Source organism: Anolis carolinensis, unplaced genomic scaffold, assembly GCF_035594765.1.
Source record: "Anolis carolinensis isolate JA03-04 unplaced genomic scaffold, rAnoCar3.1.pri scaffold_10, whole genome shotgun sequence".
Classification (NCBI taxonomy): domain Eukaryota; kingdom Metazoa; phylum Chordata; class Lepidosauria; order Squamata; family Dactyloidae; genus Anolis; species Anolis carolinensis.
This window is the reverse complement of record NW_026943821.1, coordinates 21,326,169-21,341,917: the sequence shown is the minus strand read 5'-3', so window position 1 is coordinate 21,341,917 and position 15,749 is coordinate 21,326,169. Positions and strand designations below refer to the sequence as shown.

The following is a 15,749-nucleotide window of genomic DNA, read 5'->3' as shown; positions in this document are numbered from 1 at the left end:
TTTGAATATTTACATAAAGCTCAAATTTAAGAGAAGACTGTCCAACTCTGATCAAATCATTATTCACATCTTCTTCAATGTAAATGTGCTTATGTATCCTTTTAATAATAATAGAGTAAAATAATAATGTAATAATAATAAATACAGGAAAATAATACAGTAGAGTCTCACTTATCCAACACTCGCTTATCCAACATTCTGGATTATCCAACGCATTTTTGGAGTCAATGTTTTCAATATATCGTGATATTTTGGTGCTAAATTCGTAAATACAGTAATTACTACATAGCATCACTGCGTATAGAACTACTTTTTCTGTCAAATTTGTTGTATAACATGAAGTTTTGGTGCTTAATTTGTAAAATCATAACCTAATTGGATGTTTAATAGGCTTTTCCTTAATGCCTCCTTATTATCCAACATATTCGCTTATCCAACATTCTGCCGGCCCGTTTATGTTGGATAAGTGAGACTCTACTGTACATGTAATAATAAATAGAGTAAAATAATAAATGCAATAATAATAATATCAGTGAAATAATAAATGTAATAATACCAATAATAATAGAGAAAAATAATGAATGTACCATATATTCTCGAGTATAAGCTGACCCAAATATAAGCCAACCAGGACCCTCACCCGAGTATAAGCCGAGGGCTTTTTCAGTCTTAAAAAAAGGGCTGAAAAACTAGGCTTATACTCGAGTATATACAGTACTCTCTATTTTGGTGCTTTTAATGGAAATCTAGGATTACACTTTGACTTCCAAGCTTGCCTCCTAAGGAATCCTGGAGATTGTAATTTGCCAAAGCAGTAAAGAATTCTATGTATTATTCCCTAAACTGCAAATCCCAGGAGTCCACCAGATGGATCCATTAAAGTGGAATCTCAGTGTCTACACTGCAGAATTAATACACTTTGATACCAGTTTAACTTCCCTAGCTCAATTCCCAAATTCATCCAAGGAGTTTCCATAGCTGAGCCAGAATTCAAACCCCATCCTCTAAGTTTCCTCTCCAATAATAATCAATAAATGTTGAATAGTAGGTCAACGTATTCATAAACCATATTGATTTATTGGCTCAACTCTTGTTGGGACGAACAATAAGATTCCTGCCAGCATACTTTTTTTTCATTTAGAAGTTCACATATGTCCAAAACTTTAAGTGAAAATATGCAATTTGTGTCTTTTTTTTAAATAAATAGCTGCCAGCAGTTTTCTGACATATCTGCACAAAGATAAGGCAAGTGAAAAGATAAGCATATTACAATATGTCACAGAGAGACTTCAGGTATCTCTCCATGGAAAGGCAAATGAAAGCGTCCGTCCCTATTCAGTGCAAAACTTTCCTAATCTCTCGTGGCAGAGACGGGAAAAAAAACTTCCAAAATGACTCATTCTTCCCCCCGAGAATGAAATAAGCAAAGATTTGCATCGCTAGCAGCATCCTCCGAGCCCTCGGCCCCTCAAAATATAATTTTCAATATTTATTCCCAGGTTCTATATAAGAAACAAAAGAATTACGGTGGAAGCCATTTATATCTCCATTACCAATGTCCTTAAAATATTTTTGTGCGGATTGAAGAAATGGGGTCTAATTGAGAACTCATTAAAGAGATTTGGGGATGGATACTTTTCGAAGAACCGGGACAGAGGCCAAGTCGGGCGACTTCTATTTTGCTTCCTATGACACATGCCATCAAATCCCAATTCAACAGGGACAATGGCAATTAATCCTCAGCCATCACACTTTTCCAGATATTTTTAGAATGCCACAGTTTCTCACTGTTTCCCCTTTGTTCTCAGTTTGTTTCAATGCTGCAAATTGAGTTCTAAATCCAAAATAATTCAAAGAGATGAGAAGAAGGGGTACAATATCTGGTAGAAAAACCGTATTATTGCACCCTCTCCAAGCTTGTGGCATAAAATTATAGAGCTGGAAGGAGCTCCCAAGGGTCATCCATTCCAAGCCCATTCTTTCAGGCAGAAGGACACAGCCAAAGCCCTCCTGACAGATGGCCACTTAGACCAGGGGTCCCCAAACTAAGGCCCGGGGGCCGGATGTGGCCCATCGAAGCCATTTATCTGGCCCCCACAGCACAAGGGCAGAAGGAGGTTGGGCTAAATGACCCAAGGGGTCTCTTCTTCCCTTACAACCATTATTATTATTATTATTATTATTATTATTATTATTATTATTATTATTATTATTAACATTGAGGCTGGTTGGCCATCTATCAGTGATGCTTTGCTTGTTCTTTTGGTGCACAGAGGCAGAAGGGGGTTGGACTACATGGCCCAAAGGGTCTCTTCTAAGCCTCTTTATTATTATTATTATTATTATTATTATTATTATTATTAACATTGATTCTGGGTGGCCATCTGTCAGGGGTGCTTTGCTTGTGCTTTCGGTGCACAAAGGCAGAGGGGGATTGGACTCAATGGCCCAAAGGGTCTTTCCAACCCTCTTTTTTATTATTATTATTATTATTATTATTATTATCATTATTATTAATTATTGTTCGGTGGCCAACTATAGTCCGGCCCTCCAACGGTCCGAAGGATCGTGAACTGGCCTCCTGTTTAAAAAGTTTGGGGACTCCTGACTTAGATACTGCAAAAAAACCCCAAAAAAACTCCAGCATATTCCATGGTTAAACTCTTACCCTCAAGAGAATTTTCCCAAAGTTTAGGTGACATCTCTTTTCCTGCAATTTGTATCCACTGCTGCATTGAGTTCTAGTCTCCAGAGCACCAAAGAACATGCTTTCCCACTCCACTATGGGACAGTCTTTCAAATATTTAAACATGGCTCTCATGTCCCATTCTCTCAACATACTTAAATCCATAGTTCCCTAAGATTCATGGTTTCCAGACCTTCATCCATTTGGTTGTCCTTCTCTAGACACCTATCATGCCCACATCCTTCTCTAATGATAGTGCCCAAAACTGGACACTGGATTATTCCAAAGTGATTCAAACAAAATAGAGTGGGAGTTGTGTTGTCGAAGGCTTTCGTGGCTAGGATCACAGGGTTGTTGTATGTTTTCCGAACTGTATGGCCATGTTCCAGAAATATTCTCTCCTGACATTTCACCCACATCTACGGCAGGCATCCTCAGAGGTTGTGAGGTATGGAGAAACTCAGCAAGGAAGGTTTATATATATCTGTGGAAAGTCCAGGGTGAGAGAAGAACTCTTTGTCAGTTGGAGGCCAGTGTGAATGTTGTAGTTAATTGCCTTAATTAACATTGAATAGCTTCATCTCCTGGCTTTTCCTGCCATCAGCTGCCCCTGGTTCCCATGTCTGGAACTCCTCTGTTTTCAGAGTGTTGCTTCTTATTTACTGTTTTGTTTTTTCATGGCTTCCTCTTTTCTGTTGAAGTTGTCCATATGCTTGTGGATTTCAGTGGCTTCTCTGTATAGTCTGACATGATAGTTGTTGGAGTGGTCAAGCATTTCTGTGTTCTCAAATAATATCCTGTGTCCAGGTTGGTTCATCAAGTGCTCTGCTATGGCTGATTTCTCTGGTTGAATAAGTCTGCCGTGCCTTTCATGTTCTTTGACTCGTGTTTGGGCAATGCTGCCTTTGGTGGTCCCTATGTAAACTTGTCCACAGCTGCATGGATCCTCCCTCTCTCCTCTGCAGGAGTCTACCGTATACCATCTATATATATAAAAGGGTAATGAAATTTCGGCCTAGGACAAAACAACAAAACACTAAACTTGGCAGCACAACCCCTCATCCATGCCTCGACATTCATACAACAAAAAGAAAAGAAAAATAAAGTCCTAATTAGAGGGAGAGGAATAATTGTTTTTATTCCAATTGCTGCCAGTTAGAAGGCTAAGCTCCACCCACTTGGTCTCCTAGCAACCCACTCAGCCCAGGGGACAGGCAGAGTTAGGTCTCATTTAGGCCTCTTCCACACTGCCTATAAAATACAGATTACCTGATATGAACTGGATTATATGGCAGTGTAGACTCAAGGCTCTTCCACACAGCTATATAACCCATTTATAATGGACTTAATGTCTGGGGAAAACCTTGACCCTTTACCTTAACTACCACCAATTCCTCAATACTTTATTTCCCATACCACCATACTTTGCCACAGCGACGCGTGGCCGGGCACAGCTAGTGCCATATATAAACCTTCCTTGCCTAGTTTCTCCATGCCTCACAACCTCTGAGGATGCCTGCCATAGATGTGGGCGAAACGTCAGGAGAAAATACTTCTGGAACATGGCCAGAAAGCCTGGAAAACATACAACAACCCTGTGATCCCGGCCATGAAAGCCTTTGACAACACAAGAGTGGGATTCTTTGGGTCGAGGACACAGATTGGGCTTCTATCCTTGCCAACCATAGGAGGAGACACAAGAACCCCAGGTCTTTCTAAATGCCCGCTCTCCATGCCATCTAAAATGGTTGCCCGTTCTGCTTCTGGCACCGATTCCCCGCCCCCTCGCTAAGCATCTTAATGCCTGGAAGACTTTCTTAATAATCCTTATAAATTTCAAGGGGCCTCGGCAGCGCGAGCAAATGCTGCAGAGAATAGATCTCCATTATCTCCTGCAGCAGTGAAAGGCGGCGTCTGGGAAGGGGCCGGGTTCAGAGAAGGAGAGTGGGAAGGTGGGAACAATGGGGAGACTGGGAAGAAAAAAGCGAAAGGAGGAGGCAGGCACTGAGAAAAAGGAGCAGATTTTGGGGGAGGAAGAGGAGGAGGAGGGAGAAGAACGGCAGCTTGGAAACAGACCAAAAAAAGGCAAGAGTTTCGCAGGGGCACCGAAGTTCCTCGTTATCTTTATGTAACATCCAAATGTGAGAAAAAAGCCATGAATGGAGGGAGCAAGTAAGTTGCCCTCTGCATATGCTCAGAAACACACCTTCCTATCCTCTGCCTCTAAGAAGTGAATAGATTTTAGAACAGGCCGGGCTGTGGCACAGGCTGGTTAGCAGGCAGCTGCAATAAATCACCCTGACCAAGAGGTCATGAGTTCGAGGCCAGCCCGTATCAGGGTGAGCACCCGACAATTTTTTATTTATTTATTTACAGCATTTATATTCCGCCTTTCTCACCCCGAAGGGGACTCAGGGGGGATCACATTACACATATAGGCAAACATTCAATGCCTTTTAACATAGAACAAAGACAAACAAATATAGGCTCCGAGCGGGCCTTGAACTCATGACCTCCTGGTCAGAGTGATTCATTGCAGTTAATTGCAGCTGGCTTGCTCTCCTGCCTACACCACAGGCAGGAGAATATTTTTAATATATTTTTATTAAAAATAAAATATAGCCCCTGCTCATTGCTGACCTAAGCAACCCGAAAGATAGTTGCATCTATCAAGTAGGAAATTTAGGTACCACTTATATGTGGGGAGGCTAATTTACAACACCATAAAAATCACCCAGCCGCCGTTGGAATGAGGAAGTTGCCATCGCAGTGGATGATGAAGCAGCTGCTCCCCCTGTGGCCGGAATCAAGCACACCCTCAGGAAGATGGAAGATGGAAAAGGTTTAAATTGCCTCTGCGTCTGTCTCTGTCTCTGTTCTATGTTATATGGCATTGAATGTTTGCCTTATATGTGTACAATGTAATCTGCCCTGAGTCCCCTTTGGGGTCAGAAAGAAGGGCGGAATATAAATACTGTAAATTAAAAAAAAAATACATAACACATACATAACACTTCTAAATTATACAAAGTCTGTTATCTTTGATGGAGCAGTGGGTTAAACCACTGAGCTGCAGAACTTGCTGACTGAAATGTTGGCGATTCAAATCCGGGGAGCGGGATGAGCTCCCGCTGTCAGTCCCAGCTTCTGCCAACCTAGCAGTTCATGCAAATGTGAGTAGATCAATAGGTACCATTCTGGCGGGAAGGTAACAGCACTCCATGCAGTCATGCCAGACACATGATCTTGGAGGTGTCTATGGACAACGTCAGCTCTTCAGCTTAGAAATGGAGATGAGTCGGACACAACTAGACTTAATGTCAGGGGAAAACCTTTACCTTTACCTTATTCGAGTCTAATGCGCCATAGAATCTAACGCACAACTCAATTTTCAAAATCTTGAAACCCAAAAGGTATTTACTATATTACGTGACTCTAAAGTGCACCCTAATTTTGGGAACATAATTCAGTTTTTAAAAGGTGAGCATTAAAATCAATTAAATGCGGTATATATCCAGGACTGGCTTTGTGCACCAAAAACACAAGCAAAGCACCCCTGACAGATGGCCTCCCAAGCTTAATGTTAATACTAATACTAATACTACTAATAATAATGGGATCTGCGCACATCATCTGAAAATACATCACACAGTCCTAGACACTTGGAAAGTGTTCGACTTGTGATTTTGTGATACGAAATCCAGCAGGTCTATCTTGTTTGCTGTGTCATACAATAATAATAATAATAATAATAATAATAATAATAATAATAATAATAATAATAATAATAATAGATGTTGCCATCCCAGGTGACAGTCCCATTGATGAAAAACAACAGGAAAAACTCAGCTGCTATCAGGACCTCAAGATTGAACTTCAAAGACTCTGGCAGAAACCAGTACAGGTGGTCCCAGTGGTGATCGGCACACTGGGTGCCGTGCCAAAAGATCTCAGCCGGCATTTGAAAACAATAGACATTGACAAAATTATGATCTGTCAACTGCAAAAGGCCACCCTACTGGGATCTGCACGCATCATCCGAAAATACATCACATAGTCCTAGACACTTGGGAAGTGTTCGACTTGTGATTTTGTGAAACGAAATCCAGCATATCTATCTTGTTTGCTTAATAATAATAATAATAATAATAATAATAATAATAATAATAATAATAATAATAAAGGAGAAGAGGAGAACCCTTGGGGGCCGGATAAATGGCTTTGATGGACCGAATGTGGCCGCCGGGCCTTAGTTTGGGGACCCCTGCTCCAGAACTATACCTTTCAGTGGCATTTTTGGGACCCCTCCCCAGTTCTCCGTAAGTGGTACCCAAAGCGTTGCCATGGAAACTATACAAGTTTAGGTAAGACTCCCACTGTCTATTCCCGGGCCGAGGCAACACATGGCCTCCCATCTGTTTGTGGGCGGCCAAAATGAGAGGGAAGGGGCTGGCATCGCTAATAATTTGGGGAGAAATCACAAAAGAGATCTGTTCTGGACAGTCTTGGACCAAATTCCGGGTCTATAAATAGCAATAGAAACTATGATATCATATTGTATTAGTGGTAGAGGAAGCAATGGTCTCCAAAACAAAGTAATATGGGCCAAGCCTAGTGCTTCACTTCATAGCCATCATCAGCTCCCAGGAGCCCATAGTATTGAGTCATAGCAGATAACGTGGGGTTAAACTGCATTAACTCTAAAGTGTAGATGCACCCTAAGAGATGTTGGGACAAGATAGTCAAGAACTATTTAAGAGTCAATTCTCTCCAAGGAAATAAAGCAAAAAGCACCAATTGTGTATGTATATTTTTATCAATGTTTTAATGTACCGTATATACTCGAGTATAAGCCGACCCGAATATAAACCGAGGCACCTAATCTGGGAAGAGTGCAGATGAGCTCCCTCTGTCAGCTCCAGCTCTCCATATGAGGACATGAAAGAAGCTTCCCACAAGGATAGTAAAAACATCCAAACATCTGGGCTCCTCCTGGGCAACATCCTTGCAGACGGCCAATTCTCTCACACCAGAAGTGACTTGCAGTTTCTCAAGTGGCTCTTGATGCAAAAAAACCCCTATCTACCATATATACTCGAGTATAAGCCGACCCAAATATAAGCCGAGGCACCTAATTTTGCCACAAAAAAAATCTGGGAAAACATTGACTCCAGTATAAGCCGAGATACCAATAAAATTACATTAATTGAGGCATCAGTAGTTTAAATGTTTTTGAATCTTTACACCAAACTGTAATTTAAGATATGACTGTTCAACTCTGATCAAATCAGTATTTTCATCTTCTTCAATGTAAATGTGCTTATGTATCCTTTTAATAATAATAGAGTGTAATAATAAATGTAATAATAATAATAATAAATGCAGTAAAATAATAAATGTGATAATAAATAGAATAAAATAATAAATGTATTAATAATAATAAAAACAGAGTAAAAGTAAATAAAATAAAATAAATAAAAACTAAAGTTATTTCAGGATTTCCTCAAAAGTACTTCAAGATGCCTCTGACGCTAATGGATCCAGAAAGTGTCTACATCACAAAGTTATAGCAGTTCGATACCAATTTAAATGTCACGGTTCCATGCTATGAAATGTAGGATTTGTCATTTGAGAAGGGAATTCTTAGCTCTACTCCGATAAACTTATGAGGATTCAAAGTTCCGCATAGAACTACAAATCCCAGGATTCTTTCAAAGTTCCCCATAGAACTACAAATCCCAGGATTCTTTCAAAGTTCCCCATAGAACTACAAATCCCAGGATTCTTTCAAAGTTCCCCATAGAACTACAAATCCCAGGATTCTTTTAAAGTTCCCCAAAGAACTACAAATCCCAGGATTCTTTTAACGTTCCCCATAGAACTACAAATCCCAGGATTCTTTTAACGTTCCCCATAGAACTACAAATCCCAGGATTCTTTTAAAGTTCCCCAAAGAACTACAAATCCCAGGATTCTTTTAAAGTTCCCCAAAGAACTACAAATCCCAGGAATCTTTCAAAGTTCCCCAAAGAACTACAAATCCCAGGATTCTTTTAAAGTTCCCCATAGAACTACAAATCCCAGGATTCTTTTAAAGTTCCCCATAGAACTACAAATCCCAGGATTCTTTTAAAGTTCCCCATAGAACTACAAATCCCAGGATTCTTTTAAAGTTCCCCATAGAACTACAAATCCCAGGATTCTTTTAAAGTTCCCCATAGAACTACAAATCCCAGGATTCTTTTAAAGTTCCCCAAAGAACTACAAATCCCAGGAATCTTTCAAAGTTCCCCATAGAACTACAAATCCCAGGATTCTTTCAAAGTTCCCCATAGAACTACAAATCCCAGGATTCTTTGGTAGCGAAGCCTAAGCACAGAACTACAAATCCCAAGATTCCTTGCATCTAATGGTAAGCTGGCTCCCATAATTTCTGTCTAGTTATACTATTCTCGGACTGCTTATGCACATTTTTAAAGATAAAGAGATGCTTTAAACTGCACAGTAAAAGAGTTAGAAGTATGTATTCGATGCAAACTTTGTACAAACTTCTTTTAAAAAAAGAGGTTCATGTGGAAATGGGGTGGAACAAATTTACGAAGGAACAAAAATGAAAAGTGGCCGAGCTGAAAAACTGCCTGGTTCATCCATCTTTAAGATAAATAGAGGGATCTGTTATTCTAATAACACCAATACTAATACAATTACTGCTTAACAACACTTAATCACACTAATAGATACTTGGTATTTACATAAGCACTTTAGAGTATGTAAAGAGCTCCGTGGAGTATTCTTTTGCTACTCTTACAATAACCCGACAAAACAAGTCGGGATTTATGAGCCCCAAATCACAGATAAGGAACAGAAGATGTAGCTTTTCCCTGAATTCTAGTTCAAGTCATTTCCGACTTACGGCAACCCTATGGCGGATCTTTCGTGGGACTTTCTGAAGCTGTGACTCATCCTGGCTGTTGTTGCCTGGAGGCATCCTTTGTTTAACTGGCACTTGATTATATGCTGCCCCGAGTTCCCCTGTTTCTGAGTGTTGTTCCTTATTTATTGTTTGGTTTCTGGCATTTTTTAATACTGTTCGTTTTCATGGGTTTCCTCCTTTCTGTTGAAATTGTCCACACGCTTTTTGTGGATTTCAATGGGTTCTCTGTATTAAATAACAACAGTATTAAAAATAATGACTTTCGGAGGCCATGACTTTCGGAGACCATGACTTTCGGAGGCCAGGACTTTTGGAAGCCATGACTTTTGGAAGCCATGATTTTCGGAGGCCATGATTTTTGGAGGCCATGGCTTTCGGAGGCCATGACTTTCGGAGGCCGTGACTTTCGGAGGCCGTGACTTTCGGAGGCCGTGACTTTCGGAGGCCGTGACTTTCGGAGAGCATGACTTAGTTTCTAGGGCTGAATGGGAGATTCAAAGCCTGGCCTCTTGATACAGTAGAGTTTCACTTATCCAACATAAACGGGCCGGCAGAAAGTTGGATAAGCGAAAATGTTGGATAATAAGGAGGGATTAAGGAAAAGCCTATCAAACGTCAAATTACGTTATGGTTTTACAGATTAAGCAGCAAAAACATCATGTTTTACAACAAATCGACAGAAAAAACAGTCCAAAACATGGTAACGTTATGTAGTAATTACTGTATTTACGAATTTAGCACCAAAACATTGCAATATACTGAAACATTGACTACAAAAACATTGGCTACTAACAAATTGACTACAAATAAAGATAGAATTGCATTAAATGAACTTAAAGTAGCAACAATGTTGGAAATTAAATCCATAAAAAAGTTCAGTCCTTGCTGTCTAGAGAAACGGCTGTGGATCAAGGCAGAAGGCAAACTGCGTTGGATAATCCAGAACTTTGGATAAGCGAATGTTGTATGAGATTCTACTGTATATAAGATGCCTCTCACTTCCTGTGTTCTCAGCCCCATCCTTAACTAGGAGACCTATGTACTTACTATGTACTATATATGTACTTAGTGTGTCATATTTTATATTTTAACTACTGGTATGTTGATTGGGCTCGTCCTCATGTAAGCCGGCCCAAGTCCATTCAGGGAGATGGAGGCGGGGTACAAAAATACAATAATAATAATAATAATAATAATAATAATAATAATAATAATAAGGAAACCGACAAAACCATTGATCATATCCTCAGCTGCTGTAAGAAAATCGCACAGACAGACTACAAACAGAGACACAACTATGTGGCCCAAATGATTCATTGGAACTTATGCCTCAAGTACCACGTCCCAGCAGCAAAGAATTGGTGGGATCACAAATCTGCAAAAGTATTAGAAAATGAGCACGCAAAGATACTGTGGGACTTCCGAATCCAGAATGACAAAGTTCTGGAACACAACACACCAGACATCACAGTTGCGGAAAAGAAAAAGGTTTGGATCATTGATGTTGCCATCCCAGGTGACAGTCGCATTGACGAAAAACAACAGGAAAAACTCAGCCGCTATCAGGACCTCAAGATTGAACTGCAAAGACTCTGGCAGAAACCAGTGCAGATGGTCCCAGTGGTGATCGGCATATTGGGTGCCGTGCCAAAAGATCTCAGCCAGCATTTGGAAACAATAGACATTGACAAAATTACGATCTGCCAACTGCAAAAGGCCACCTGACTGGGATCTGCAGCATCATCCAAAAATACATCACACAGTCCTAGACACTTTGGAAGTGTTCGACTTGTGATTTTGTGATACGGAATCCAGCATATCTATCTTGTTTGCTTTGTCATACAATTATTATTATTATTATTATTATTATTATTATTATTATTATTATTATTATTATTTTATTTTTATTATTTTATTATGACACAGCAAACAAGATAGATATGCTGGATTTCGTATCACAAAATCACAAGTTGAAAACTTCCCAAGTGTCTAGGATTGAAGTTGTTGTTGTTGTTGTTGTTGTTGTTGTTGTTATTATTATTATTATTATTATTATTATTATTATTATTATTATTGTATGACACAACAAACAAAATAGATATGCTGGATTTCGTATCACAAAATCGTAAGTCGAACACTTCCCAAGCATTTGGGACTGTGCGATGTATTTTCGGATGATATGCGCAGATCCCAGTAGGGTGGCCTTTTGCAGTTGACAGATCGTAATTTTGTCAATGTCTATTGTTTCCAAATGCCAGCTGAGATTATTATTATTATTATTATTATTTTATTATGACACAGCAAACAAGATAGACATGCTGGATTTCGTATCACAAAATCACAAGTTGAACACTTCCCAGATGTCTAGGACTGTGTGATGTATTTTCGGATGATGCGTGCAGATCCCAGTAGGGTGGCCTTTTGCAGTTATTAATATAATAATAATAATAACAATAACAACAACAACAACAATTATTATTATTGTATTGTATGACACAGCAAACAAGATAGACATGCTGGATTTCGTATCACAAAATCACAAGTCGAACACTTCCCAAGTGTCTAGGACTGTCTAGGAACAATGGCTTCAAACTACAGGAAAGGAGATTCCACCTGAACATCAGGAAGAACTTCCTCACTGTGAGAAGGGCTGTTAGACAGTGGAACTCTCTCCCCCGGACTGTGGTGGAGGCTCCTTCTTTGGGGGCTTTTAAGCAGAGGCTGGATGGCCATCTGTCGGGGGTGCTTTGAATGCGATTTCCTGCTTCTTAGCAGGGGGTTGGACTGGATGGCCCATGAGGTCTCTTCCAACTTTACTATTCTATGATTCTATGATTCTGTGTGATATATTTTCGGATGATGATGATGATGATGATTATTATCCAGTATGTTTCCATGCCTGAGTGTGAATTCAAACCCTGATCTCAAGAGTCACAGTCCAACGCTCAGACTGTTGCACTGCGTTGGCTCTCTGCCTAGTGACCTCAAAAGAAAGGCCTGAAAGGGAGACTTTCCAGCATCCTGAGCATGCACAATGAAATCCCACTCTCCTCCCCTTCCTTTTCCCGGCTCCTTTCCTCCAGTGGAGACTCACCAAGTCTTTGGGCAGCAGGGCGATCACGGCGAAGGTGGAGAGCTGGCTGCAGTGGCATTTGGTGTGAGCCGAGAGCGTCTCCACAGTCTGGCAGCTCTCGCTGTCCCAGTTCCCGGCACCAGCCTCCCTGATGGACGAAGAGGGGAAAGAGAAGGAGAAGAAGAAGAAGAAGAGAGACTTCAAAGGAGATCAAACACACCCCACACACTCGCACTCAACCCACATCCCTCCGGGCTCGGCTCATCGCTGCTGCTGGCATTAACTCTTCGCAGGGTTGCAGCATCGCAGTGGCCCCGGTCCTGTCTGATCGGAGTTGCCTGCTGCTCCTGACCCAGTTGCTGGGGCAAACAGCCTCCCTCCCCTCCTTGCCTCCCTCCTATACTCTCTCTCTCTCCAACCCAGCCCCCTTTCCTCCCTCTCTCTCTTTCTCTCTCTGCTCCTGGCATCGCCCTGCCCTTGTTGCTACAGATTCATCTCCCTGCTGGGGAAGATCATGGGGGTGGGGAGCACCGTAAGAGCAGCCGGCATTGATTGCCTCTGAAGGGTGATGCCCACGGGGGCTTCACAGAGATGGGGGTCCGGAGCCAGATCTGGATTGAAAGCGGTTTGAGGGGGCTCCTCAAGGCATGACAGCTATCTTGCCCGCCTTCTGGCACGCTCCACAAACAGCCAGGAGATGACAGGAGCTCTATCTCTCTTATTTTTCTTTTGTAGAAGTTTGCAATGTAACTAAAAAAGATACATCGCAGAATTGAGACTGGGAAAAACCAAAGGCATTGAAGCCTAGGAATGTAAAGGCATTTGAATCAGATGTGAGCCCAGTTTCCCGGTATGCTAAAACACTGGATTAGATTTGGAACCTAATCCTTGATACGCAAAGTATTATGTTATTGTTATTTTTGAAACATCAAATGTATCGTGTGTTTTTCAAGCTGTCTGGCCATGTTCCAGAAGTATTCTCTCCTGACGTTTTGCCCACATCTATGGCAGGCATGGAGCCCCGGTGGCGAAGTGTGTTAAAGCACTGAGCTGCTGAACTTGCAGACCAAACTGTCCCAGGTTCAAATCCCGGGAGCGGCTTGAGCGCCCACTGTTAGCTCCAGCTCCTGCCAACCTAGCAGTTCGAAAACATGCAAATGTGAGTAAATCAATAGGTACCGCTCCGGCGGGAAGGTAATGGTGCTCCATATAGTCATGCCAATGGCCACATGACCTTGGAGGTGTCTACGGACAATGCCGGCTCTTCAGCTTAGAAATGGAGATGAGCACCAACCCCCAGAGTCAGACATGACTGGACTTAACGTCAGGGGAAACCTTTATCTTTACCTATGGCAGGCATCCTCAGAGTTTGTGAGGTATGGAGAAACTAAGCAAGGAAGGTTTATATATCTGTTCCTAGGTGAAGAAACCATGAAAATGAACAAAATCTGGCTACCAGTATTGAAAAACTCCAAGGTCAGAATAGTAAATAAAGAGCAGCACTCTGAAAACAGAAGAATTCCAGACATGAATCAATCAGGGGCAGCTAAAGATTCTTAACAAAGGATTCCCCCAGGCCAGGATGTGAGGCTGGGAAGGCCATTTAATGCTAACAAAGGTAATTACTTACAACATTCACACTGGCCTCCAACAGACAAGAGTTCTTCCCCCCACCCAGGAACTGATATATAAACCTTCCTTGCTTAGTTTCTCCATACTTCACAACCTCTGAGGATGCCTGCCATAGATGTGGGCAAAAGGTCAGGAGAGAATACTTCTGGAACGTGGCCATACAACCCAGAAAACACACAACAACCCTGTGATCCCAGCCATGAAAGCCTTCGACAACATCAAATATGTTATCATAAGACAGGTTTATTGCTTATATACACAATGTAAAGGTACAACTTATCTATATCCTGAATAAATGTCTGTATTCATATAGATTTCAAATATTGTATGATAAAACATTGGATGTTTCAAAAATAACAGCAACATAATACTTTGTGTATCTTAGTTATAGATATTTGTGTTCCAAATATATTACACCTAATCCTTGGCCATGCCACTTTTTTGGCCACTTTTCAAGTATCCCAGTTTCTCTCTCCACATACCACCCTGCTTCATTACTTTGGTTGCTGCAAATGGAGTTTAAAAAGCACAAAAAGTTTGGACTTCATTGGAATGATAGAACTGGAAGTGAACACAAGATCCATTTAGTCGCCTGTCATTGAAAATAGGCTCAGGCAAAAGCCAACAATGAACAGTAGTGGTTCCCAACCTTTGGGCCTCCAGGTATTTTGGACATCAACTCTCAGAAATCCCAGCCAGCTTACCAGATGTTAGGAAACAGATGTGGGAGCTGAAATCCAAAACACCTGGAGGCCCAAAGCTTGGGAATAACTGATCTACAGCCTCCGACCTTTCAGCATTTTAGTCATTTGGACACATTTGTGAATTGTGGTGCCCAGAACTGGACGGAATATACCAGGGACATGTCTACACTGACCACTCAGTGCAAAGAGTACCTGAATCATCTCCATGGAAGTCAAACCATACATGGAGGTGATTTGGTTCACTACAAAGCAAAATTGCTTTACGTGACCTTTACCTGTGTTAACCAAAATTATGGAGCCCCCAGTGGTGCAGTGGGTTAAAGCCTTGTGGCTTGAAGGTTGGGTTGTTGACCTGAAGGATGCCAGGTTCGAATCTAACCTGGGGAGAGCGCGGATGAGCTCCCTCTATCAGCCTCAGCTCCATGTGGGGACATGAGAGAAGCCTCCCACAAGGATGGTAAAAACATCAAAAACATCCGGGTGTCCCCTGGGCAACACCCTTGCATATGGCCAATTCTCTCACACCAGAAGCGACTTGCAGTTTCTCAAGTCGTTCCGGACACGAATATTTAACAAAGTTATTGTATATTTATATGTATATTTTTATCAATGTTTAATGTATTGAATTTTAATTGATTGAATTGTTGTAATATTTTTATATTGTGTTTTATTGTAAGTCGCCCTGAGTCCCCTATGGGTGAGAAGGGCGGGATATAAGTA

General features: G+C 41.2%; 1 protein-coding gene across 4 annotated transcripts in view; it reads right to left on the bottom strand.

Annotated features, from left to right (window-relative positions):
* The window catches only part of adgrb2 (adhesion G protein-coupled receptor B2), a 222,398-nt gene that overhangs the window by 46,332 nt on the left and 160,317 nt on the right, over positions 1-15,749 (bottom strand). For all 4 annotated transcript variants that reach the window (XM_062962755.1, XM_062962756.1, XM_062962757.1 and 1 more), the window contains one exon: positions 12,715-12,841. In XM_062962755.1, the coding sequence (XP_062818825.1) occupies positions 12,715-12,841 (127 nt within the window). The remainder of the gene's footprint in view (positions 1-12,714; positions 12,842-15,749) is intronic.